This window comes from Ascaphus truei, chromosome 12 (assembly GCF_040206685.1).
Source record: "Ascaphus truei isolate aAscTru1 chromosome 12, aAscTru1.hap1, whole genome shotgun sequence".
Taxonomy (NCBI): Eukaryota; Metazoa; Chordata; class Amphibia; order Anura; family Ascaphidae; genus Ascaphus; species Ascaphus truei.
The window spans coordinates 48,657,149-48,680,358 of NC_134494.1; the positions used below are offsets into that span (position 1 = coordinate 48,657,149).

The following is a 23,210-nucleotide window of genomic DNA, read 5'->3' on the forward strand; positions in this document are numbered from 1 at the left end:
GTCTGTTTCTCGACAGAGCCGCTCAAAAACTGTGAGAGGGGGAAATTTCAACGTTGGGGACAAGGTTCGAATAAAATGCCGAATTTGTAGATACTTGAACACGTCCAATCTTGCTATTTCATATTTGGTTTGTAGATTTTGATAGCTCAGGAATTCTCCAATGCTCAAGAGGTCAGCGATCGCTCTAATATTTTTTGCTTTGAATTGATCCAATTGTCTGGGCTCACAACCAGGAGGGAATTTCGGATTTTTGTGAATTGGTATGAGTTGGGATTGGGGCGATGTGAGCTTGAATTTATATTTGCATCTCGTCCAGATCTCCCATGTGTGTCTCATTGGGCCTAATTTAAATTTACTATTCTGCATGTCTTCCCTGCTCAGGGACCAAAGGCAAGCTGGTAGTGAAGGCGTCCCGGCGTAGTATGATTCTATATCTAGCCAACAGTATTGGTTTGGGTTGGCATTCCAGACTACCACCTGTCGCAGTTGTGCGGCTAGGTAGTATTTGGTGATGTCTGGGACACCAAGTCCTCCTCTACCCCTTGATGCCAGAAGAACTGTCCTAGCGGTTCTGGGTTTCTTACCCTGCCAAATGAAGTGGAAGATTAGTTTTTGTATGTTTTTTAATTCTGAGCCAGGGATGTGGATCGGGAGCGTCTGGAAATAGTATAATAATCTGGGGAGTATGTTCATTTTAACCGAGATCATTCTCCCGATCCATGATATTTGATATCCTCCCCATTTCGCTAGGTCTTGTTTAATTTTCCGAAACAAGGTCGGATAATTTTGTTGATATAGGGATTGGTAGTTTCTCGCTATCTTTACTCCCAGATACTTGATACTCGAGGAGCTCCAATGGTAATTAAAGTTTAATTTGAGGAGTTTCACCTCTGGCTCTGGCAGGCTTAAATTTAGTGCTTCCGATTTATCGCTATTGATTTTATAGCCTGATATGTCTCCAAAATCTCGGAGTTCTTTTTGGAGGTTAGGTAGGGATGTTTGGGGTTGCGTCAGGGTTAAAATGACATCATCTGCGAATAGTGATATTTTGTGCTGCCTGTGTCCAATTTCTATTCCTTTGATGTCTCTATTTGTTCTTATTGCCGCTGCTAGGGGTTCTATGGTTAATGCAAAGAGGAGAGGAGATAGGGGGCATCCCTGTCGAGTTCCATTAGTAATCTCAAATCTCTGGTTACTGCCCCCTGGTAGTTTTACTGTTGCAGATGGATTTTGATATAATCTACGGACTCCTTCTAGATATGCGTCTTTGAAGCCGAATTTGCGCATAACATGGTCCATGAATAGCCAGTCTATTCTATCGAACGCCTTCTCTGCGTCCAGACTAAGGAGTAGTGCTTTGGTCCCTGTGAGATGGACATGTTCAATAATGTCAATTATCTTTCGGGTATTGTCCGAGGCCTGTCTACCTGCTACGAATCCCACTTGGTCTTTATCTATTAATCTTGGTAAAATGGGATTCAATCTATTTGCGAGTATTTTGCTATATAGTTTGAGATCACAGTTAAGCAGGGAGATTGGACGGTAGCTTCCACATTGCATCGGGTCCCTGCCTTCTTTGTGTATTATGGCCAGGGTGGCCAGGGACATTGACGTAGGGATTTGATTTCCTTCCATAAAATCGTTAAATGTTCTTAGAAGATGCGTGGATATTACTGGCAAGAATCTCTTATAGTAGACATTAGTGAAGCCATCTGGGCCAGGAGACTTAGTGATTTTTAATGATTTGACCGCCTCTTCCAGTTCCTCTTTTGAAATCTCAGCATTGAGGACTGTGTTTTCCTCCTCCGTTAGTGTGGGGAGCTGACACTTATCTAAGTAATGTGCTATTAATTCGGATGCTACTGATTCGGGGCGGCCCTTTTTGGATCTTAAGTTATAAAGTTCGGTGTAAAATTTTGTGAATTCGGCTGCTATTTTATTGTCACTATGTTGTATCTCACCAGACCTACTCTTGATCGCCGTGATTTGGGACCGTTTATGCACCCCTCTTAATTTAGTCGCTAGAAGTCTGTCTGCCTTGTTCCCTTTATCATAATATTGTTGGTTGGTCCATTTAAGGGCTTTCTCAACATCCTCCAGCTGGATTTGTCTAAGTTTTGCTCTAGCTGTTGTCAATGTTTTATATATTTTTTTTGAGGGGTTAGCTTTATGAGTTTGTTCTATTATTTTGATATCATCCGTGAGCTCCTTTATTAGTTTTTGGCGGGTTTTTTTCCTGTGGGATGCGATGGAGATGAATTTCCCTCTAATGGTTGCCTTATGGGCTTCCCACAGGATTGCTGGAGAGGAGACGGATCCTGAGTTAAAAAAAAAGTAGTCTCTAATGGCAGTTCTGATCTCTCTTTCTATCTCAGGATGGTTGAGTAGTGAGTCATTTAGCCTCCATGAGTAATTTATTGTCTTTTCGAAGGGTGTTGTCAAGGTTATGGTAATCGGGGCATGATCAGACCATGTGATCGGTCCTATGTCGGAGTCAGTTGTTGCCGCCACCACATTTTTTGTGGCCAGAAAGTGGTCTATTCGAGAGTAGGTCTGGTGAGGTGCTGAGTAGAAAGTATAGTCTCTCTGGCCCTGGTGTTGGGTTCTCCAGATGTCCACCAGTGAAAACTCGCTCAAGATTCCCCTAAACCTTTTCCCTGTGATCTGGGAGGGGGTTGTACGGGGAGGACCCATTGTGGTCGATCTGTCCTCGGTAGGGTTGAGGACCATGTTTAGGTCCCCTCCCACTATCATCGATGACAGATATCCCGGGTCTATGCCCTCGAGTACTCTCTTTAGGAATTCGGTCTGATTCTCGTTTGGGGCATATACATTGATAAGAGCGATCGCTGAGCCCGCTAGGGAGCCATATACCACTAGGAATCTACCCTCTGGGTCCGCAGTTGTTTTGATATGATTGAATGGGGTGCCCTGTCTGATCAGGACAGCTACACCCCTTTTTTTGCTAGTAAATGATGCGAAAAAACACATTGGGAACACTTTTTTGAATAAATTTGGGGGGTCCTGTGATGTGAAGTGGGTCTCCTGTAGAAATATGATGTCCCCCCCTGATCTTTTCATATCTTGGAGTGCTAGCCTCCTTTTACGGTTATTCTGGAGGCCCTTCACGTTGAGTGAGGTGAATTTAATTGTGGTTTGGCTAGCCATTTGGTTTCTTTTTTAGGGGGTGTCGTAAGGCCTCATCTTTCCCATTTGAGAGGCCCTGATTCAGTAAGTCTGAGTCTAGTTTATATCTCTGTAGGTGTGGGAGTTGTGATTTTTTTTTAGCTAGAATAGCTATTTTAAACTGAGGGGGGAGGGCGTGGGGGAGGGACAACAGGGGTAAGGCGAAGATCAGCTGGGACAGGGTCTGCTGATAGAAATAGGTTGTAACGATGCCTTGAAAAGGCTTCAACAAACTTTTGCCAGCTTTAAAAACAGCCGGCATGTGGGCTATAAGAGCCCTTCTGGGGGGTTCCGGGTCAGTCCACCGTTGGACGTCTGAGGGGTCCAAACCCTCTATAGAAATTTCTTAACCCCTTTTTTATGTAAATTCTCAATCCACAGGAGAGGGAAGATGGGGGAGGTGAAGGTGTGATTCAGGCAGTTTAAACATTTTGCATTTTTGTACAACATCTGCTGCTTAGTATTACACCGCAGCCCTACTGTGCACATTTTGATTTTCCTCCCAGGCAGTTTCAACTTTCTTTTGTCAGTTTGCTTCGTCTGAATGGGAAGGGGGTGGAGGGGGGGGGGGATGGGGTAGGGGGTGAGGGAGGGGTTGGGGGGGTGGAGGGGGGGTGGGGGGGGTGGGGGGGGGCGGTTGGTGGGGGGGGGGTTGTGGGTGGGGGGGTGGTGGATGGGGGGGGGGTGGGGGGTGGTGGGGTGGGCGGGTGGGGGGGGTGGGGGGTGGTGGGGGGGGGGAGGTGGGGTAGTGGGGGGGTGGATTGGGATGGGGGGGGGGGGTTGACAGAACCTTTCCAACGATATAGGCCTTTCATATGTTTGTATGCTGCATCCATTATACCACTTTTTGCTATAAGTATGCAATATATTATCTGGGAATCAGTCAAGGCACCTTTTGTTTTCTTATAAATCCTTGCGTCCCCTGGATTCTATTCCAAGGAAAGGCATAGGTGTATAAACCACATTGCGTTTAATTCACAATTTTTATATATTACCGGGGGGGGAAGGGGGTGGGTGGGGGAGGGGGGCGGGGGGGGCTAGGGAGGGGGGGCAGGAGGGGTGAGGGGAGGGGCGGGGAGGGTGGGTGTGGGGGGGGGGGGGGGGTTGCGGTTCCTTTCCAACAGTGTAGGCGTTTCACATTTTTATGTGCTGGGTCAGTTGTACCACTCTATACAATAAGTATGCTATACACTATCTGGCAGTCAGCCTAGGCACATTCAGTTTTCCTATGAGCCTTTGCTTCCTCTAGGTTCTGTTCCAAGGAAGGTCATAGGTACATATCGCTTATTGCATACATTTTTCAACTTTTGTATAGCACCCGGGGGGAGGGGGGTGGGGGGGGTGGTGGGGGAGTGGGGGGGGAGTTGGGGGGGGGAGGGGGGGAAGGGGGGAGGGGGGGGAGTTGGGGGGGGGGGGGTTGGGGGGGGGAGGGGGGGAAGGGGGGAGTTGGGGGGGAGGGGGGGGAGGGGGGGGAGTTGGGTGGGGGAGGGGGGGAGGGGGGGGAAGGAGGGGGGGGAGGGGGGGAGGGGGGGGAGGGGGGAGGGGGGGAAGGAGGGGGGGGGAGAGGGGAGGGGGGGAGGGGGGAGGGGAGGGGGGGAGAGAGGGGGGGGAAAGGAGAGGGGGGAATGGGGGGGGAGGGAGGGGGGGGAATGGGGGGGAGGGAGGGGGGGGGAAAGGAGAGGGGGGAATGAGGGGGGGGGGAAAGGAGAGGGGGAAATGGGGGGGGGAGGGGGTAGTGAGGGGGAGGGGGTAGGGAAGGGAAGGGGGTAGGGAGGGGAGGGGGGGGAGGTTAATGGAACATTTCAGGCAGTACAGGCATTTCACATTTTTATATGTTGTAACTCTCATACCACTCTATGTAATGAGTATCTTGTATACTGTCTGAGAGTCAGCTCAGGCTTATTTGGTTCCCTCACTTCCTCTAGGTGCTGTTCCAAGGGAGGCATAGGTGAACATCACACATTATATATATTTTTCAACTTTATCTAGCGTCGAGGGGGGGGGGAGGGAGGGGAGTGGGGGGAGGGGGGAGGGAGGGGGGAGGGAGGGGGGGGAGGTTGACGGAACATTTCAGGCAATACAGGCATTTCACATTTTTGTGTGTTACATCTGTTATATCACTCTGTCTCATCAGTATGCTATGTGCTGTTTAGAAATCAGCGAGGGTACTCATAGCTTTTCTATGTACTTTTACTTCCTCTGAATGTCGTTCTAGAGGGGGGAAGTATAAGGGGAGGCATAGGGTCATTTCACACATTATATATACTTTTCGGTTGTGGATCATGGGTTTATGTATATCATTCTCATGTACTGTGGACCTGGGTTTTGGGGGTGAGGGGGAGGGTGGGGGCTGGGGGGGGGGGGAGTGGGAAAGGAAACCAGGGTGAGGGGGGGGGTGAGAGGGGGAGTGCGAGGGGAAGGGGGGGACGTGTGGTGGGGAGGAGGGGGGAGGGTGGGGAGGAGGGGGGGGGAAGGGCGGGGGGCTATGTGCTTGGGTTGTGGTTGAGACGGGGGGAGGGGGGGGGCTGCGGGGTACTTTCTATGATTTAACCTTTTATTATACTACTCACGGCCTCCAGGGCGCAAAACCTCAACTTGTGTTTGTGCGTCCTTTAAAACAAATCGGCTGAACTGGGTCCTCGGGGTCGCAGTTGTCCTCCGTCTCTTGAGCCAATGCGTTTTTGTTGGATCAGGCTCTGCTGATTGCTTGTTGATGGGCCGTACCCCCCTCCCCCCCTATGGGCCAAAAAAATCATCCCGTGGGATCGGGACTACCGGCTGAAGGGGGGGGGTGGAGCGAACACCCCTGCGGCCTCGTCCGAAAGACTGGGGATCGGGGCATGGCAGACCAAGGCCTGGAGCCAGACCCTCGTTGTTAACCGGCATTAGGGAAACCACGATCCCACTCCATCCGGTCGAGTTGAGTGTGGACCAGGATTTCGACTCGGCTGGCAGGATCTGCCTCGGTGTCATCGCGGGAATAGATGACATGTGTTCCACTGTGGGTAGCGGTTTCCAGAGTCGTCTTGATCGGGAGGTCAGCAGCTTCTCTCCAGGTACAGCTCCGGCCCGACGGGATACTCTTCGGTGTAGTTGTGGGTCTTCTCTCTCTCTCGGGATCGTGAAGGGGGGTGTTGTTTGGGTGCGGTGGCGGCTGTTACTTACTTGTCTCTGGAGTGCTGGGCCGCGATCCTCTCCGATGTCCGGGGTGGGTCTCCTGCGGTGTCTCCAGATGGCAGGTTGCCCGATAGCCATGCCTGAGGAGGGGTTAGGCCCAAGGCCTTTGCAAATGGGGCCATGTCCGCGGGGTATTTCAGGGACAGGAACTTTCCGTTTTTGTTCACCGAGATTTTGAACGGAAAGCCCCATCTGTACTGTATACCCTTCTCCCGGAGTAGGTTAGTCAGTGGCTTTAGCTCCCGTATGCGGTCTCTTGTCGCTTTTGACAAGTCGTTGTACACTTGTAGTGTCTCATTTTGAAAAGTTATTTCTCCCATGTCCCGGCATGCTGAAATAATTCTTTCTTTTGAGGTATATTTATGCATTTTTATTATGATGTCCCTTCTGCGTTTTGGATCGTCAGACTTGGGTCCTAGCGCACGATGGGCTCTGTCCATTTCCATCTCCTTTTCCTCCATCTCCCCGCAGACCAGATTGAAGAACTCCAGAAGGTAAGGCCGAATCTGTTCTTGTGTGACTGACTCTGGAACATTCCTCACACGGATGTTTTGTCTTCGGTCACGATTTTCTTGTTCCTCCATGCCTTCTTTGAGGAGGGAGATCTCTTCACCCAGGCGGCTGATTTCTTCTTCCGCTTCTCCCTGTCTTTGTAGGGATTCGGAGAGCTTGTTCTCTAGGGTAGTGGTCTTTTCTGTTAGCCCTGAGATTTCCTTCCTTATGTCGCTCACCGCAGACCGCAATTCCGTTTGGAAGGAGGTTTTGAGGGTGGCAGCCATTCCCGCCATCAGTTCTTCCAAATATGCCCTGGTTATTGCCTGTTCTGGGCTTGTAGGGGGGCTTTCTCTCGGCTGGGTCTTTTTCCCCGATTGGGAGGTAGCGCCATGCGGTCCGCCGCCATCTTGGGGATTCATAGTGCTTGCTTTCCCTCGCTGAGACGGTGAGAAAAATTTGGTAACAGCCTGGTTATTCGTTTTTTTGTTTTTGACATTCCCCTTCTGTTTGTCTATCTGATAGGACTATTTTCGTCCATAAATTTGAAGTTTAAGTGGGGGTTTTGTCGCTGTACAACCCGCGGGTTTCAGGAGCTCCTCTAGCAGCCGTCCATACCGGGTGACATCACCGGAAGTTCCCCCCATCAAAATATTTTTTAAGTAATAAAAAGGTGAGTATTCTGCGTACATCAAAGATATAGAACATTCGCATTTACGCGTATCAATACACGAAATTACCACACAGCAATAATCAGGGTGGAGGGTTAGGGGGATGTCTGTCTGGTGAGTTGTCTCCCGCAGTTTCCAGATGTCATCTGTGTCATTCACGGTAACAGCAACCTGCATCCAGCATCCAGACCGTCCGAGGAATGAAGATGGTAAAACCACTTGATCGTCTGTCCCGTAATGCACACTGTGTGTGTAGTCCAAGGAAAGTTCCTGTAGTCGACAGCCAGTTAGTTGGTAACGCGAGCACACAGAGAAGTGTTCACACCACAGTCAATCTGACCGGCACTTGGCAATGACGGCCCGCCTCGGTGTTCGCGCATCCCGTGTGACGTCATATTGATGAGCAACTCACCAGACAGACATCCTCCTGACTCTCCACCCTGATGATTGCTGTGTGGTAATTTCGTGTATTGATACGCGTAAATGCGAATATTCTATATCTTTGATGTACGCAGAATACTCACCTTTTTATTACTTAAAAAATATTTTGATATACTTCACCATTTGCGTTTTGCGCTTTTTTCTTGTTTCCTATTCCCAGTAGCGGAGACTCAGATCTCTGTGAGCCAGCAAGTAAAGCTAGCATCAGTAGACCCATCTAGTCAGAGGGAAAGAGGGCTACACACACATATATATATGAAAAAGAAAACATAGCGCCAAAATGAATATAATATTATAGATCAATTCTATATTCAATATTAAATCCTAAATACAAGATAAATGTCTAAATGTAATTCAATAAACAAATCTAAATAAAAAACGAATAGAACAGACAATACAAATAACATAAAACATAGAGATAATCCAGTCCCTTCAATGTTCAATTATAGCAGAAGACTTATGTAGTAGGATGTAGGCAGCTTTCAGAGGGATGAACCACATCCAGATAGGAATCTAAGGCTACGTCCATAGAGGGGGAGCCGTGCTGGCCGTGCGGATGCTGAGGCTTGCCTGCTCGGTCAGGAGCGATTCCATTGACTGGCAGGCGAGCCAGCGTGCGCGGAGGGGGGGGAGGCGGGGCAGTGACATCGCTGGGCCAATAGCCCGCGAAGCACCGGCGTCAACGTCATGATGCTGCTTCGCGCTGATTGGGTGTTTTCAGCCGACATCACGCTGATAAACAGGCTCTGTTGTCGGCTGAAAATCCCAGCGCCTCAGCACGCCTGCGTATGATCGCGGGAGCCCCCTCTCAAGACATCCTGATTGAAGATGAGGGGGCTCATCGTGGAGCGCCTGCACGGCTCAGCGCGGCTCCCCCCTTAAAAGAAAAAAGGGAGAGAGCGCACAGCCCATAGCGAAAAATCGTTTACACATTTAATAAAAGAATAGGGAGGGGGGGGGGGAAATAGGCTCACTCACAATCGGAGAATACAAATAAAAATAAATCAAGCATTCTTTCTTTTATTAAATGTATAAACTCGCCCCTCTTTTGTAGCGCTGACGTCTGTCTGGGTTCTTCCCAACACAGTCTTCTAGGGTTAATTATACAACAAACAGGATCATGCAAAGTATTACGTTGCTTAACTCAGACTTCTGCCAGCTTTATTTTCATCCAAATAAGGGACTGCAGCTTTAACATGTGTAGGCAGGAGGCACTCAGACATTAACCTTCAGTGGTTTACTCATATCAGTGTTACAGCATTTCACACAGTGTCACTTTTAAGAACCAAACCAAATCAAATAAACAAAATCCTATCCCATTCAGGGATCTAACTTCACCGCAGAATCAGCCTCTCTAACTGCTGCTGGGCCAACTAACCTGGTTCCCCCGTTTAAAAGAATGCCCTCTCATTTAGGGTCACTAGATAAAGCAGAGTCTTTTAGATACAGCAATAAAGATTTGTTTGTCTTATCTGTTCGTGGTGGGAACTCGGTCCCAAGTGTCCAGGCAAATCCTCTGGTACTGTGTTACTTGAAGGGGCCGTCCACCCCGAACTGGATGCAGGGGAGCAGCGAAACCCCCAGTCTCCAGGCTCCAAGAAGAGAGAGTGAAATGCAAACCTCTCTGCTCTAAATACCTGTGCTAGTGATTAGGAGAGCAGGTGAGGGAGAACTAGACACATTGTAATATGTGGTCTGGATTTTCCATCCACCAGCCTGAGTTAATGTGAAGCTGTGGAATGGATCATTTTTAACTATTCCTGCACTTCCTGACCTAAAACGGGGCAGAAAGCTGCCTAACATCTTTGGACTAGTCACAATATATATATATATATATATATATATATATAAAAATATATATATATATATATATATTATATATATATACAGTGTTCGACAAACCTATACATTTGCACGCCTCGGGCAAGTGGATTTAACATCGTGGCAAGCTCCTATTGGCCCAAGCAGCACACGTGTGGTACTAGGTGGCGAGTAGATTTTTTTGTTCGGCGAGTAGATTTTTTGGTGATTTGTCGACCACTGTATATATATATATATATAAAGATTTAAGGAGAAAATATTCTTCGTTCCAGCTCCAACATATGTTTGGAGAAATGCATGATTTAAATCTCTAAAATGTGAGTGTAATACGTACGAAAAAAAACCTTGTAAACTGTTCAGACATTCTGCCCTATGTTTGTGTTTCTTTATTGTTTCCAAATTTACGCTTAGGTCAATCTGTTCCTGTAATTAACCTCTCGGCACCTGTTGAGGACTTTGTGGCTGCATTTTAGGGACAGCTATAAGCTTTATTGGGTGAGCCCCTCCCTAGTATTGTTATATAACGAATCACTAAATTAGGTTTTTGTTTGTTCTACATTTTTATATATTGTGACAAATTACCCTTTTTGGCTGAAGGGTTTTTGTCTGTGATCCTTAAAACACTGTCTTTTCGGATAAACCGCAACACAGGACAGATCCAGCTCTGGTACAAGTGTTTTTATTTGCTGTAACACTCCAGTAGCTGAAAATAGGATAAACAACAGAATCAAAATAAATCCTGCTCCATCTGAGCACTAACTAGACAGAAGTTCTCTAGCTATCTTTTGATGGCTTCCTGTGAGAGGTTGCGTCCATATGAAGAAAAAAAAAAGTCAGGAAGTCATGCAGTGACAAGTATTCGTTGCTAAACCAGGACAGGTTTATTCCTTTGACAGTTTGTATAGATGGATTTCCATGTATCAGCTCTTTAAAGGAGGCAGGAGCAGCAGATCCTGGAGAGACTGGAGTGAAGTGCAACCTTCACCTTCATCCTGATCTGCCAACTGATCCCTCCTTAAATAACATCAGACACTTGGTTCATTTAGGACCAATCCAAGTTCAGCCAACCACACAGGGGAAACATTTCCAAAACATATACACATTAGACAACATAAAAAAACTTGGCATCACAGATACAGTTTTCTACAGCAAAACATAAGTAAATATCATAAATATTAACTGCACGTTTTTACTCTTGCAAAATAAGAAGTTACTGAAATGGAGTATCAACTGCTTTACTTTAAACCCCATTCAATGGTATAAACCACCATGTACAGTATGGTATTGCAGGAAGGAAACGCCCTTTCCTTTTCACAGATTCTGCCCAAGCAACATCACACACCAAGCCACCTTAACAAGTCCTGCTCTTGTTCAGGTAAAGATTTGTCTATATTTATTATACCTGGCCATTAAGAAGTAACCCCCCTCCATTCCTGCTAGAACTGCCTGCATGTGTAAAATACATTAAGATTGTGCAACAAATAAACCATTCCTGCATTCATTTGACAGAAAAGACAGACACAAGTGGTGCACTAATTGCAAGAAAACAAATATGCACTTTACTCTACACACAAATTTACAAGCAGCCCTGTCACATATCCCCCACTTTAAGCCAACCTTTACTCAGGCAGGGATGCTGCAATTTTACTCTCCAGTAATGAGAAATAGGGAACCTCCGTTCTCCTTACCTTCCAAATGCTATCTCTGATATGCCTCACCTGCCGTATCAGGTTCACACTCACTCAGGACCATCAAAGACAATTTTTCTCTCTTTCCAACCTTTTAACAAATTAACGTGGTATATGGACTGGTCCCTTCTTCCTGGTATGCTTACTTGGTAGTTCACAGCCCCCTTTCTTTTCACAATGGTATATGGTCCTTGCCATCTAGCTACCAGTTTATTCTCTCTATCGGGCAACAAGAGGAGCACTTTATCTCCAGGAAAGAAGACCCTATGTCTTGACTTTTTGTCATATCACACTTTCTGGTGTTGTTGAGCCTTACTCAAATTTTCATTAGCCAGAACCTGCACCCGGATGATCCGTTCCCTCCTCTGGGTGATATACCCCACTATATTATTCCTCAAAGGGTCCCGCTGCACCCAGGAATCTTTGATTAATGCTAGCACACCCCTTCCATAAAGGAGTTCAAACGGGGAAAACCCTATTGAGGCTTGTGGTACTTCCCTGTTTGAAAACAATAAATAAGGCAACCACTGGTCCCATTTGTTAGGCTGCTCACCTACCACCTTTCTAATCATCCTTTTCAGTGTCCCATTTAGCCTCTCTACTAAACCATCACCATTGGGGATGTACGTAGGGTCTGGATTCCCAACAACTGATACACCTCCTTCATTAGGTTTGACATGAAATTTGACCTCTGATCCATGAGAATTTCACGAGAGATTCCCACTCTTGCAAATACTTGAATAAGAGCATTTGCTACATTCTTAGCAGTAGCACTGGGCAGGGGAATTGCTTCTGGATACCTGGTGGCATAATCACATAGTACCAGTATATACTGATTACCTTTAGAACTTTTTTGTAAAGGACCCACCATCCATGGCCACCCGGTCAAAATCTTCCCCAACTACCGGTATAGGGATCAATTTCCCCCGATCCATGATGTTTACTGGGGCCACCTTCTGACACATAGGACAAGAGGCACAGTATTCTCCCACATCCTTATGTACTTTAGGCCCCCCAAAAAATGCATTCATATTCTACATAGGGTCTTGTCTCTACCCAATTGACCCCCCATTTGGAACATCATGTGCCCGTCAAAGAATCTCCATTCTAAATAATTTTGGCAACATGACCTGCTCCACCTGAAAAGAAGACTGAGGATCCTTGCGGACCCTGGTTAATACACCCTGCCATAATACATATGATGGTATAGGCCCAAACTCGCTCATCTCTTCAGTTGGGATACCACCTGCTGGAAAAAAGGGTTTAGTGAGCTGTCCTGCTGTTGCGCCTCTACAATATCCTTGCCCCAAACATTATTGACCCCGTCCATGTCCTGCACCCCTAATTCTCTAGGACCGAGTGCTTTGGCCTTTCTTCTTTGCCTTTGGGATTTCCTGCCTCTCCCCTCTTCATCAAAGATCTCTGGATGAAAAGGAAAAAGTCCATCCATAGAGGTTTCCGAGGACATGTCCTTCTCCTTTTCAGCCTGCTTCTTCTCTTGGGCCCTTGTGGTAACTGCTGAACAGTGAGTCAATAGTCTTAACAGACCTGGAAAGTCCCGCCCCAGAATCACCATGTAGGGCATATTCTCCACAACCCCTGCCTGTACTTCATGTGTTACCGTACCAACGGTGGTGGGCAGCAGAATGATTGGACACCGCTTATAATGTCCATCGAGGGGGGTGAGGGGGAAAGCAGCTCGCGCATATTTTTGCTCGGCCGGAAAAAAATGTGACAGCCCTGGAGACCCCATGTATTTGGGAATCCAACACAAAGAAAATGTCCACGCATACAATCCTTCAGTATAATCTTATAGCCTTGCCATTATCTAGTGAGTGGCCCTATCTATATAGGGACACTATCCTTGACTATAAAATAACAAGGTGATCTTAGATCATTAAACATAGTTTCACACTTACTAGACTAGGGCTGCATGCAGACTGTTGAAACCCCCTCCTGTTTCTCAATGGAGTCCACCTGGTGTTGATAGGACACTCCTGTGGTCCTCCTGGAGTCTCAGGCCCAACCCCCAATTCCTCCATCTTTATACCACCTAGTGACCTCACAGGTCACCATAGTTACAGGGGAGTGACTGGGCACCTTTCCACATACCCCACCCCTGTTACTTGGTAGATGCAGGGGTGGGCTCTTTCTAGAATAGGGGCAAGGCTTAAATTTTAGTTGGCTGAGTTGGAACAATATTTTAAAGGTCATTGATTTGCAACAACTCATCAGACATGAACCCCTTGTGTACCTTTAGTAACCCAAAGGGGAGGGAAGGGGGGGGGGGAATTACACACATATATTGGCACTGGTACCTTCTTAGCAGAAGCCAGTTACTGCCCGACCAATATATTTTGCAGTGTAACAGGTATCTAAGTTATATATGGTTAGCTAATTAATTGAAGGTACTGATCCTTCTAAGATTACTATCTGCCTTAGACCCATAGTCTGGTCCACTAAAAGGCAGTAAGATTAGCTCCTAATACCTGTGCATACAGTATACACATTTTGCAATAACAGAGGAACAATTGCAAACCCCACTATTTTAGCTGAGCGAGAGTTACATCTATTGTATGTCCTTGTAGACAAGCGCTGCGTCCAGAAAGCTTGTTCGGTTTCGTGGGGGTTCTTTTTGCTGGGTGTGGGTCCCATTAGGTCGTGCGTCCAGCTGGCCTGGGGAACCGTACCAATTGGTGTCCTTAATGTGTGAAGAAAGTCTCTCAGTTCTGGCAGCTTGCTGACTACCTTTTAAAAAACCCCGTGCAGTAAGGACTTCAGGCTGCCTACATTATTAGGTGCACCTGCAGCTAGCCTCTCCAGAGGAGTTTAACCTCCTGCATGCTGGAAGGCACATATACTGCACCTCTCTCTGAGCTACACAGACAGTGACTCGGTCACAATATATACAGTGGCGATAACAAGTTTGTGAACCGCAATAGTAATTATGGAAATTTCATCGTTTTTCCATGATAACCTTTTTGAATCAAAACCAGTCTTTTCTTAAATATCCAATAGGGTTTATATTAACCAATTCCATGTCTTTTAAAACAAAATGATGTACGAATTAGACAAACAATGCATAATTAAGAGTCAGGGTATGTGAAAAAGTAAGTGAAACCCTTGTTTTATCAGCTAAATTAAAGAGAATAATTAATATCAGGTGTTTAAATAATTAGGTAGATCTTCAGGTATGAGTTTGGGAGGCCACACCCTAGATAAAGATCAGAAACTTTGTGAGTGACTCCCATCTGTATCAGGTTTAACGAACTGCGTTTTAAACATCTACACTAGTGAGTGTGCGTTTTTACAGATCTCAAACTACAAATGTATTAAAATTGAATTATGCTATGGAGCATGCGCTTCTGTTTTTTGTTATATATATTTATATATACGTGTGTGTGTTCATATGTCTGTTTTATCGGATGGAAATCTCCATAGACTTTAATTGCATATCTATATCTATAAGTCTCAAATAATGTTTGTGTGTGTATGTCTTCCCCCTGTGTGATTGGCCCTGTGTTCCCCCTGTGTTATTGGCCATGGCGCACCCCCCACCAACCCCCCCCCCCGTCACCCCACCCCTCACATTGCAAGGAACATCTCACTTGCAGTTGGAACCTAAGGAGAACAACTTGGCAAACCGACACTCCTCACCGCCCACACACCTCCGCTGCTCCTTGGCGCAGGCCTCACCTCTCCCCCACCACCAACCCCCCACCCTCTGGTCACACCACTCCCACCCACCGCTCCTCGGCGCCGTCCTCACCTCTCCTCCACCAACCCCCCTCCCTCCGGTCACTCCACTCGGCGCCGTCCTCACCTCTCCCCCACCAACCCCCCTCCCACCGGTCACTCCATTCGGCGCCGTCCTCACCTCTCCCCCACCAACCCCCCTCCCTCCGGTAACGCCGCTCCCACTCGGCGCCGTCCTCACCTCTCCCCCACCAGCCCCCTCCCTCCGGTCACACCGCTCCCACCCACCGCTCCTCGGCGGTGGATCGCGCTCACAGGTGCATGCATAGCGCTCCATGGATGGGAGGAGGGAGAGCAGAGAAGGGCTAGGCGCGCGACAATCGGAGGAGCGCGGGAGAGAGGAGCGGTGCTGTGAGTCCTGGCAGAGGGGAGGGGGCTTTGTGTGTGTGGGGGGGGAGGGGGGACGCAGTGTGTGCGTGGGGGGGAGGGGGGGACACAGTGTGTGTGTGGGGGGGAGGAGGGGGGACACAGTGTGTGTGTGGGGGGGAGGGGGGACACAGTGTGTGTGTGGGGGGGAGGGGGGGACACAGTGTGTGTGTGGGGGGAGGGGGAACACAGTGTGTGGGGGACACAGTATGTGGGGGGAGGGAGACACACAGGGTGTGGGGGGAGGGGGGGACACAGTGTGTGTGTGGGGGGGAGGGGGGACACACTGTGTGTGTGGGGGGAGGGGGGACACAATGTGTGTGTGGGGGGAACGGGGGGGACACAGTGTGTGTGTGTGGGGGTGGAGACGGACAGTGTGTGTGGGCGGTGGGGAGGGGACAGACAGTGTGTGGGGGGGGACAGACAGTGTGTGGGGGGGGGGGGACAGTGTGTGTGTGGGGCGACGGACAGTGTGTGTGTGTGGGGGGGGGGACAGTGTGTGTGTGGGGGGGGGGCAGTGTGTGTGTGGGGGGGACACGGACAGTGTGTGGGGTGGGGTTGGCAGTGTGTGTGTGGGGGGAACGACAGTGTGTGTGGGGGGGGGCAGTGTGTATGTGGGGGGGACCACAGTGTGTGTGTGGTGGGAAGGACGACAGTGTGTGGGGGATAGTGTGTGTGGGGGACCCTGTGTGTGTGTGTAGAACACTTTAGGGGGGGAAACGGAGCTGCGCAGGGGGGGGAACACAAACAGAGAGGGGGGGCGCGGAGAAACTGACAGGGGGAGTGGGAAATTGTACTCCCGGGCAACGCCGGGTCTCTCAGCTAGTATAGAATAAAGAACAAAGAAACTTGTTTGAGCTTAAAAAAATCTAGATAATGCAAGTCTAACCTCCTGCTTCACTGTCACGAAGTCTACAATTTAATGCTTTGTATGCCCACATTTCAATATGCCACTGAATCTACTTAGCAAAAACTGTGCAATTAGTAATGTCACGTTCTCCTATATTTGACAGATCAGTTATGGAGCAATGGATTCCATTTTCAATGACAGGAAAAAGTTTCCATTATTCTTCCGGACTGTCCCTACTGATCTTGTCCAAAATGCGGCAATCCTACATTTACTGAAGCACTTTGGTTGGACTTGGGTTGGGATTGTGACCACAAATGATGACAGTAACCAGAGAGCCAGCGAGGAACTAAGACATGAAATCATCACAAGTGGGAACTGTGTTGCCTATTTAGTGCAGCTATCATTGGAGGATAAGTCTAATTGGAAAATATACTATGAACGTGCACTTCATGTGATAGGGAATTCTTCAGCACAAGTGATAATCACCTACCTCACTTTCGATTATCGGATTAAATTGTTCGAATTTATGACCAGGTTTCAGATCACTACAAAGGTTTTGATTTTACCTGCTACTGTGTCAGTGGCAAATAATTATCAGACCAGAACACTGATGCCTGCCCTAAATGGCTCCCTGATGTTCTCTCCTCCAAAAGGAAACATTCCTGGTTTGAAGGAATTTCTCTACAGAGCAAGTCCATCCATATATCCAAACAACAGGCTAATAAAGGATTTGTGGAGGGCAACATTTAAATGCAATGCATCCCTCGCATTAAAGAGAAAATATATCTGCACAGATAATCAGTCACTCAGTTTACTCTCTACCTCTGACTATGACGTTGATAATTTCAGACTCACGTACAGTGTTTACACTGCAGTATATGCTTTGGCACATTCTTTACACAACCTGTATTCAACTTATTTCCACAAGCAGAAGATCCCTGTATCAAAAATTAATACTTTGTATCCTGGAAAGGTAAGTGATCAGCAAAGTACATAAATATACAGCTGAACTAATAAAGTTAAAGGTGTGGTTTCACATAGGGGAATAAACAAATAACCTATGTGACAGCAAAGGGTTCTCCGGGCTGAAACGCATTAATTTCAGCTCCAGGACCCACTGCTTGATGTTTATTAAAAAAAAAAGTAATGACTAGTATTGAATTTCTTATTTAAATACAGAAAAATATTTTGGGGAAGCACAGTAGGTGGGAAAGAATCTGATGTGTGTCCAGCACAAGAGAGACTGAAAAACATAGACCAAAGCTTCCTACTGTAAGTGAGATACTGAGCAGAACTCTGCCCACGAATGTCTTAGTGCCGTCTCTACCATTTATTAAAGAGCAGTGAAGAAAACAACGTTTCAGGTCCCATACCGCCGCTGTTAATGTGTGTGTGTGTGTGTGTGTGTGTGTGTGTGTGTGTGTGTGTGTGTGTGTGTGTGTGTGTGTGTGTGTGTGTGTGTGTGTGTGTGTGTGTGTGTGTGTGTGTGTGTGTGTGTGTGTGTGTGTGTGTCAATAAGTGCACAAATAAAAAAAAATATTTATCCAATATGTTTTTGTTCTTTTAAAAATCTTATTTAAGAAATTATTCACACACACATATACACACACACACACACACACACACACACACACACACAGTACCTTCCCAGCATGTCGCTCCCGGCAGTACAGACTCTATACATACAAAAAGTGTGCGCTACGTGCATGCGCGTTCGCACAGGCGCTCGAGCCCGCAATTACTATATAAAAAGTCTCAGGGGGCGCCACTAGATACGGAATCTAAAGGTTCACATACTTTTTCACACATGGATGTTGAATGTTGAATCATTTGTGGATGAGATATTCTTATACTGACATATCGGATAGTCTGGTAATCACATCCCCCAGAACTGATATCACAATCCATACTGTAGGTTGTCCATAGAGTCTGTTATCATTTGCAGATATAGCAAGATTAACAGAAACCATTGATCATTAACTCCTAACGAGTTAAATAACTGGAAGTCGTACTATATTGAAATTAATGTTTCAAATATGAAGACCTTAGGTCTAACACAAAGGTCCATAGTTCATGGTACAATTTACCAAAAGGAAAATGTCAGGCACAGGAACACATACAATATATTTACAAATATATCATAGCGAGTATCTACATAGAAGTTAGCAACTGTTACTAAATAATTGTATAATATCAATTTAAACTAAGCAGAACTACTGTACATGTTGCAAAATGTTGCAGCGCGAAGCGTTGACCCACACAATAGAGCCTTAGGCTGCGTCCAAGGTCATCGCTTAGGCGCTGACCCATGCTGAGGCACGCTGACCCTTCTCAGTGAGCCCCTGCAGCCGCAATGAGAGCGGCTTTAGCAGGGGTGTCTTATTACATTTTTAGATTTGGTGCTCACCGGAGTGCAGGGCCGGTCACGTGAGCGGTTCGCCCAATGAGGGCGAACCAGCTCCGTGACGTCACAGCCCCCCCCCCCCCCCCGACACGCCCCTGGACAGCGCGCGGACCAAGGCCAGGGAAAGTCCCTCAGCCTCCGCGCACCTCCGCATGGCTGCAGTCCTATGGACGCAGCCTAAGGCTGCGCTTATAGTGGCGGCGACGTCGCGGCAAAACAAATGTATTGCCGCCGTCGCGTGTGCTTATAGTAAGCGCAACGCGACGGGAGCGACGCGAATTTCTGAAGCCAGTCAAATTTGATTTTTCAGAGGCTGTCGCCACATGTGATAGCCTCTGAACCAATCAAAGATTTGGTCGCCCGCGACATCGCCGCAAAGCGAATTACAACTTTCGCTAGCGGCAACGGGTGACATCATTCGTCGCGTCGCCATCGCGCGCACTATAAGCGCGACCTTACAAATGCAAACCAACATGGGGAATAAACGGTTCTACAGGGGGATACACAGAAGCGTACTTACCACATACAAACGATACCGTCCTCCGTTCTGCTCCAAATGAGAAGCGGGACCTCCTCAGTATCAGAGCGCGTCTTCCAGTGTTTGCTTGCAATTAAGGAGCGGGTGTCCCGTCACTAGCACCCAAGGCTTGAATTCATTGGACTTTCTGTAAGTGCGATTGTGATTGCCTGCGTACACAATAGAATGACAGTGTTACAGTATGGTTGCCTTTTTTTCTTCTGTTTTGTCAGAGCTCAATGGCTTTCTTGTACTGAGGAGGTCCCGCTACTCATTTGGAGGAGGACGTTTTACCAGTGTACTTTTATTGCCTTCTAGTGTTCACTTATTGGGGCTCTGCGCTGCTCTGTTGGCTTGTGTTACTTTATTATAGTGGCTTGGAACCTGCTGTTTGGGAGCAGCAATCCTCTAATTAGACTTTTAGAACAGATCACTATCACTATTGTATTATGTGTGTTCTTATTTACGCTTTTTGTGGGACTCAACCTTTAATGTGCTGGCTAGCCTGCCCCTACCGTCACCGCAATTGGTGAAGTTCAGAGTAAAAATTCTGTGCCACATATAAACTGGTATGAGTAGCCACAATGTGAACTTTTATTATCAAGATAATACAGTATAGTCCAGTTATAGGACCCAAAAGCCCAAGGAAGTGTCTATATATGTGATATCACTAATGTGAAACACCAATACCCCAAATTCCCTGGCTGTGACAGGATATCCACTCTAAAACTATTAATTCAATTTGTGGATATCACTTATGCTCATAGCGCTACCAGCAGACATTTCATAAACGCTCAATATCAGCTTTTCTATGTGTTGGTAAACACAGTAAAAATGTCAAAGTAGCTATGTGCTGGGTAATACCGTGAGGTCTCTCCTACTAACTGCCCTACAATGTCCCTGACAGAAGGAAGAGAGACAAGGTCGGAGTGGAGAGGGAGAATCTTGCCCTATAAAGAGTGCCTTTAGCTCTATATTGGATGCCTAACAGGAGGGGAGCTACACCACACAAGGAATCAGCCTCCCTGCTAGATGGGGTGTTCTTTATAGGGAAAAACTTTCCCTCAACACCAATCAGATCAATTGCTATTGTCGAATGTGTTTATATTTTGTTTAGACCTCGCCATGTATATATGCACTTACATTAGTTCTTGTCTATTTAAAAAATATATATTAATAATAATCTTTAGATTTTACCCATACTTAGAGAATCACTCACAAACACTGGATGAGTAATCTCACATCCAATATAGAACCAGGCTCAATATTGCCTTATTGCTAATTAAATCACCAGCTCTGGTGCACATCTTCGTTCTCTGGATGCCTGTTTGGATTCTTCTCCATCAGGGCTACTTCTAGCCTTAATCTGCCCACTTCTCCACATGCCATATTAACATTTACTGACATTATTAGTTCATCGACTTCCACGTTCATCGGTAATGGTTGCACATACCTGGGGTCTTTAACCACCTATGTTTTGGGTGGTTTCTTTTGATTGCTTCTTAAGAAATGCATATCACAAATATTTCAAATGTTCATGAAACATTAATATTTAGTAGAAGAATGGATTATAAGTGCTTCTGCCTTCACACACCACTGTAGTAAGTCTTATTCTGGACTATGGTAATGTACGTTGTGTGGTTTCCATCCCTGTATTTTACTCTTGTTTCCTTCTTATGCAATTGCTAAAAGCAAAAACCCTTCCCGATCCCTGTGGTTTTGGTTTTTTCATCTCTCACTAGCACTTGCTTCCGCCTGTTTCCCTGAAGGTCAATCCCGGACGTTAGTTCTTTTTAGATATTGTAGTCTTCTGCCTTGTTTTCCCCACGGTTCTCCCTGTGATAGCATTGTTTCTTACCTTATTCCTTATTTTATGCATTCCCAAATGTTTTCCCTACATTTCTGTTTGTATTCCAATAATAAAAACCATCATAAATCCAAAGAAGACTTTGTATGAAAGAAAGAAGGAGATGGGTTAACTGCTTATTAAGTCATAGTAAACTTAGGACAGAACAGTAAAAACAGCTGGAGAGAGGCTGATCACGGACAAGCTGCAGAGAAAGCAGGCACATGGCACCTCAGCACAGCTGCCCAAGCCAAGGTACAAGCCCCTTAAATCCACCCCTGAGCTACGTCCCAACAGGTAGGCCAACAAAGGGCCATGCTATGGACATCCAGTCAGGACAGGGATCAGAGCCACGGACACCTGTGAGTACAGCTATCACTAGACATACCGCTACAGGACACGGGCTGGCACAATCTGAGGCAGTCGACCACCATTAACACAGGTAAAAGACCGCACACCACACACATTGACAAAGGCCTACAGACACCCGCAGCATGGCAGGACTCGGAGTCTCGCCAGACACCACGCAACTGATTGACAGCACAGACGCTGAATCCTCTACACAACTGGAATGGACGCAATAGAGCGTAAGACTTAAACGTCGCACTTACAGAGAAGACCCACAAAAAATATGAGTCTGCCATTGGGTCACCCCGTGACAAGTTAGAGAAGGCCTGAGAAGTCGCGTGCAGGGATGCCCAAAAATATTTTTGCACTATGCCCCCCATTCACTGTTCTGCCATGCCTGCTGTCCTCGTGCCTCCAAACAAATCTAATTCAAGAGATAATGCGCAAGATTCCAGTCACTCATGATGATCACATTCAGTGCTGCAGATCAACAAAGGCACCTTATGCACTGACTGATACTTAGAAAAAGACTGTATAATATCTTCAAAGAATGCCACATGTACTGTATTTCTAAAGTCCAGTAAGTATTATCAGCCAGCTGTAATTTGCGGCAGTAATAATGCAGTTTTGAAAACCCTTGATTGAATATGCAACATAATTGTTCTCTCTTGTGTTTTGTTATTCTCCTTAGCTTGCGCAGTATTTAAAACATGTTCATTTTAAGACCCCTTCTGGAGATGAGATCTTCTTTGATGAAAAAGGGAGCTCAACAAGTAAATTGGATTTGTTAAACTATGTGATCTATCCTAATCAAACATCAAGAAGCATCCAGGTTGGACAATATCGCTCCTCTACCTCTCATGGACAACAGTTACTTGTCAATGACAGGGACATCATGTGGGGATTAAAAAAAAAGGGGGTAAGTAACAATGCTAAATTCGTTAATTAAAGTTAAAGATAAGTGGAATTCAAACCACTTTTTTCAAAAACAATTTTCAATTTTTTTGTTTTTAAATGTATAAAAAAAAAGCAAAATATACACATACCGATCCCAGCTCATACTCAAAATATTACAAAGGCTTTCTGAAATGACCCTATTTTGTGATACTTTTAGAAATTAGCATTATGCACAGTAATTAAAACCAGAGAAAGAACATGAAACACAGACAGAGCTCAGTGCACATCCAGTGAAACTTATACACGGTACAGTGCCTAAATATATATGTATAGATATTGTGACAGAAACCAGGGGTTGGTAATAAACTCCATATACAGGGCTCCCAGGATACTGAACAGTTTCTGTCCTGTCTAAGCTGAACAGGGCAGCCTCGTAGTACAGGCACTCCATTCCACAGTTTGTCTGCTGCCTGTTTTCTGTCACCTGTCATGCTGATTAGAGTTCAGGTATATAAGACCTGTTTCCTGTTTCCTCTGGGCCCCGCCCAAGAGCCTGGGAGGCTGCTGAACTGCAGAGGGGTGAGAAAGCCACTTTCCCAAATCGCTTCATTCATTCTGTTAGTTTGTCTAAAGACTGCAAAGGTACTTATTTTGTTGGTGGAAGTGGACAAGCCACTTCCAACTCTGAGTCAGGGACATCTAAGTTTTAAGTTATCGCTCAGACGAGCAGCTTTTTGTTTGGCTTTGTTT

At 46.4% G+C, this 23,210-nt stretch overlaps 1 protein-coding gene across 1 annotated transcript in view; it reads left to right on the forward strand.

The window, feature by feature from the left end:
- Positions 1-23,210, forward strand: part of LOC142464236 (vomeronasal type-2 receptor 26-like) — a 56,027-nt gene that overhangs the window by 13,361 nt on the left and 19,456 nt on the right. Inside the window, exons 3-4 of the mRNA XM_075567642.1 lie at positions 16,612-17,421; positions 22,255-22,482. Of these exons, the coding sequence (XP_075423757.1) occupies positions 16,612-17,421; positions 22,255-22,482 (1,038 nt within the window). The remainder of the gene's footprint in view (positions 1-16,611; positions 17,422-22,254; positions 22,483-23,210) is intronic.